The following is a 5,000-nucleotide window of genomic DNA, read 5'->3' on the forward strand; positions in this document are numbered from 1 at the left end:
CTCCAGTGTGCTGTCTATCTACACTGATCTCAGAACAGTTATAGAGAGATATAGGATGCTCCCTTGCTCCCTATTTAGTGCATGACTTAACCTCCAGTGTGCTGTCTGTCTGCACTGGTCTCAGAACAGTTATAGAGAGATATAGGATGCTCCCTTGCTCCCTATTTAGTGAATGACTTAACCTCCAGTGTGCTGTCTGTCTGCACTGGTCTCAGAACAGTTATAGAGAGATATAGGATGCTCCCTTGCTCCCTATTTAGTGCATGACTTAACCTCCAGTGTGCTGTCTGTCTGCACTGGTCTCAGAACAGTTATAGAGAGATATAGGATGCTCCCTTGCTCCCTATTTAGTGCATGACTTAACCTCCAGTGTGCTGTCTGTCTGCACTGGTCTCAGAACAGTTATAGAGAGATATAGGATGCTCCCTTGATCCCTATTTATTGAATGACTTAACCTCCAGTGTGCTGTCTGTCTGCACTGGTCTCAGAACAGTTATAGAGAGATATAGGATGCTCCCTTGCTCCCTATTTAGTGCATGACTTAACCTCCAGTGTGCTGTCTGTCTGCACTGGTCTCAGAACAGTTATAGAGAGATATAGGATGCTCCCTTGCTCCCTATTTAGTGCATGACTTAACCTCCAGTGTGCTGTCTGTCTGCACTGGTCTCAGAACAGTTATAGAGAGCTATAGGATGCTCCCTTGCTCCCTATTGTCTATATCTTCACACAGATGAGGTCAGTACAGATTAAACCCCATTGACTTACATTATAAGTGTCTCACTGGAACACACATTTGTGCTATTTAAAGATAAGGTCACTAATGCTGTCGACTGAGGTTCATTCTGTGTTTACATCGTGTCATAATTATGAAATGACAACTTGGATATTCTCGCCCACGGACATCAGGATATATACGTTTCTTTGGCAACACTCATAATGCCACAACAGATCCATGGGTGGCTTTATTGTTGATTACAGCTAAATATTGAACTCGCGGGATAAAGTTAGTTTAAGGGACAGATATTTACCCTAGGCGTGTAAGGGACCGTCTAAAATGTCCACAAACTGCGCTACAACATCGGTGGCTGCACATGTGAATATTAGTACACAATGTAGAAAGCACTAGTTCAGTCAAACAGGCCAAAATGATCCGCATCTGCACATCATCGATGTCCTCGCAGTTGCAGATACATTATGGACGGTATGAACAGCCAAAGCGACCATGTTTGAACAGCAGGTCCACCCGCCTCAGTGAAGCAGCCAATCAGCTCGCAGTCAGCCAAGCCAAACAAAGCTATGATTGGCTTTCGTCTTACCTGCGTCACTCCTCGCCCTCCTCCGGTGTGATCTCCGTCTCTTTATGGACCACGACTTTGGTCACTGACATGTCTGGATGTTGTTCTTTGGCTTCTTTAATAGCCTGAGCCAGAGCCTGACCCACAGTACACCCGCATCAGAACCACAGCGGCACACATCGAGTATGAACACAATCACAATCACAACCACTTCACCACACTCAACACGTCTTGTGATGTTGGTGAGGGTTCTTTACTAATCTTTACAGCACCTTAATATTCATGAGTATAAATGGACATAAATCATTAGCAGAAGTTGGAAACTGCTTTCTGTCATTTACACACCCTCATACAGTTCCAACAACACATCTCTTTTTATTCCTGGAGAAAACACACACATACACACACACACACACACTCACACACACTCACACACACACACACTCACTCTCACACACACACACACACACACACTCACACACACACTCACTCACACATACTCACTCACACACACACACACACACACTCACACACAGACACGCTCGCTTGCACACACACACACACACACACTCACACTGACACACGCTCGTTCGCACACACACACACACTCACACACACACACTCACTCACACAGACACGCTCGCTCGCACACACACACACACACACACACACTCACACTGACACACGCTCGTTCGCACACACACACACACACTCACACACACACACTCACTCACACAGACACGCTCGCTCGCACACACACACACACACTCACACAGACACACGCTCGCTCGCACACACACACACACACTCGCTCGCTCGCACACACGCACGCACACACGCAGACACACACACACACTCACACGCTCACTCACACACTCATACAAACACACACACAGACAAACACACACTCACGCACACACACTCGCTCGCACACACACACACACAGACAAACACACTCACACACACACAGACAAACACACACACACGCACTTCGCACGCACGCACACACTCTAGCCCGCACGCACACACACACGCACACACACACAGACAAACACACACTCACACACACACACACACACACACACGCTCGCACGCACGCACACGCACAGACACACTCACACACACACACACACACTCACACACACACACACACACACACACACTCACACACACTCACACTAACATCAAATATGTGTCTGTTCCACACTCAAAGCATCAAATGCGTTCACAAGATGTGGAATAATCGACCACTTTTATGATTTATGCCGTTTTATTTGTTTGTAATTTTCAAAACTCGACGACCCCGTCCCCATTCACTATTGTAAAGAGACAGACTGGATATTCCGCTACAATTGTGTTTCACTGAAGAAATAAATCATGGGTTTTGAACAACACTGGGGTGAATAAATCATGACAAAATTTTGGGTGAACTATCCCTTTAAGTCTCACAGCTGATGTCTTATGATGTCAGTTCTCACCTCATCGTGATCAATATCTGCATCTCCTGAGATCACGATTCTCTTCTCAATTCTGGTCTCTGAGACGCCACCCTTCACCATCTGTCAAACACACAGCAGCAGAGAGGTGTGTTAGATCCGCTGGCAGCACATCAGGCTGGCACGGGCATTAGTGTTGTACCTTCGTGATGTGTGTGGTGGTGGTGGTGCAGCTGGTTTCTGATGTAATCGTTTGAGCGCTCATCAGAATTCCAGGTTCAGTGTCTCCATCCGTTTCACCCTGTTCAACAACACGTCTCATTGATATGTTCTTAGCAGACGCTTCATATCACATTCATAATGATAATGCAGACCTGCTGAGACTCGTATGTGATGGTCTTCATCTCAGTGTGGATCACAGGCATCTCCTGTGTGTCTGTGTCTCCGGACTGCAGAACAACACGAGAATAAACATTGTTACTCACTTACACGTGTGTTATATAAACACGAGGAACAATAGAGGAACAACAGACGAACAACAGAGGAACAATAGAGGAACAACAGAGGAACAATAGAGGAACAACAGAGGAACAATAGAGGAACAACATAGGAACAAAAGAGGAACAATAGAGGAACAACAGAGGAACAACAGAGGAACAACAGAGGATCAACAGAGGAACAACAGAGGAAGATCAGAGGAACAACAGAGGAACAACAGAGGAACAACAGATGAACAACAGAGGAACAACAGAGGAACAACAGAGGAAGAACAGAGGAAGAACAGAGGAACAATAGATGAACAACAGAGGAACAACAGAGGAACAATAGAGGAACAACAGAGGAAGAACATACGAACAACAGAGGAACAACAGAGGAACAACAGATGAACAACAGATGAACAACAGAGGAACAACAGAGGAACAACAGATGAACAACAGATGAACAACAGAGGAACAACAGAGGAACAACAGAATAACAACAGAGGAACAACAGATGAACAACAGAGGAACAACAGAGGAACAACAGAGGAAGAACATACGAACAACAGAGGAACAACAGAGGAACAACAGAGGAACAACAGAGGAACAATAGAGGAACAACAGAGGAACAAAAGAGGAACAACAGAATAACAACAGAGGAACAACAGAGGAACAAAAGAGGAACAACAGAGGAACAACAGAGGAACAATAGAGGAACAACAGAGGAACAACAGAGGATCAACAGAGGAACAACAGAGGAACAACAGAGGAACAAAAGAGGATCAACAGAGGATCAACAGAGGAACAACAGAGGATCAACAGAGGAACAACAGATGAACAACAGAGGAAGAACAGAGGAAGAACAGAGGAAGAACAGAGGAACAATAGAGGAAGAACAGAGGAACAACAGAGGAACAACAGATGATCAACAGAGGAACAACAGAGGAACAACAGAGGAACAAAAGAGGAAGAACAGATGAACAACAGATGAACAACAGATGAACAACAGAGGAACAACAGAGGAAGAACAGAGGAAGAACAGAGGAACAACAGATGAACAACAGATGAACAACAGAGGAACAACAGAGGAACAACAGATGAACAACAGAGGAACAACAGAGGAAGAACAGAGGAACAACAGATGAACAACAGATGAACAACAGAGGAACAATAGAGGAACAACAGAGGAAGAACAGAGGAACAATAGATGAACAACAGAGGAACAACAGAGGAACAATAGAGGAACAACAGAGGAAGAACATACGAACAACAGAGGAACAACAGAGGAACAAAAGAGGAACAATAGAGGAACAACAGAGGAACAACAGAGGAACAACAGAGGAACAACAGAATAACAACAGAGGAACAAAAGAGGAACAACAGAATAACAACAGAGGAACAACAGAGGAACAAAAGAGGAACAACAGAGGAACAAAAGAGGAACAACAGAGGAACAACAGAGGATCAACAGAGGAACAATAGAGGAACAACAGAGGAACAACAGAGGATCAACAGAGGAACAACAGAGGAACAACAGAGGAACAAAAGAGGAACAACAGAGGAACAACAGAGGAACAAAATAGGAACAACAGAGGAACAACAGAGGAACAACAGATGAACAACAGATGAACAACAGAGGAACAACAGAGGAACAACAGAGGAAGAACAGAGGAACAACAGAGGAAGAACAGAGGAACAATAGATGAACAACAGAGGAACAACAGAGGAACAACAGAGGAACAACAGAGGAACAACAGAATAACAACAGAGGAACAATAGAGGAACAACAG

The 5,000-nt window shown here is 44.8% G+C and overlaps 1 protein-coding gene across 2 annotated transcripts in view; it reads right to left on the reverse strand.

Annotated features, from left to right (window-relative positions):
• Positions 1-5,000, reverse strand: part of epb41l3a (erythrocyte membrane protein band 4.1-like 3a) — an 88,922-nt gene that overhangs the window by 1,664 nt on the left and 82,258 nt on the right. For both annotated transcript variants that reach the window (XM_052115025.1, XM_052115026.1), the window contains 4 exons: positions 3,106-3,180; positions 2,934-3,032; positions 2,774-2,854; positions 1-1,432 (listed from right to left, as the gene is read on the reverse strand). The exon at positions 1-1,432 is cut by the window's left edge and continues 1,664 nt beyond it. In XM_052115025.1, coding sequence (XP_051970985.1) covers positions 1,322-1,432; positions 2,774-2,854; positions 2,934-3,032; positions 3,106-3,180 — 366 coding nt within the window. In that variant the 3' untranslated portion in view covers positions 1-1,321. The remainder of the gene's footprint in view (positions 1,433-2,773; positions 2,855-2,933; positions 3,033-3,105; positions 3,181-5,000) is intronic.

Source organism: Xyrauchen texanus, chromosome 42, assembly GCF_025860055.1.
Source record: "Xyrauchen texanus isolate HMW12.3.18 chromosome 42, RBS_HiC_50CHRs, whole genome shotgun sequence".
Taxonomy (NCBI): domain Eukaryota; kingdom Metazoa; phylum Chordata; class Actinopteri; order Cypriniformes; family Catostomidae; genus Xyrauchen; species Xyrauchen texanus.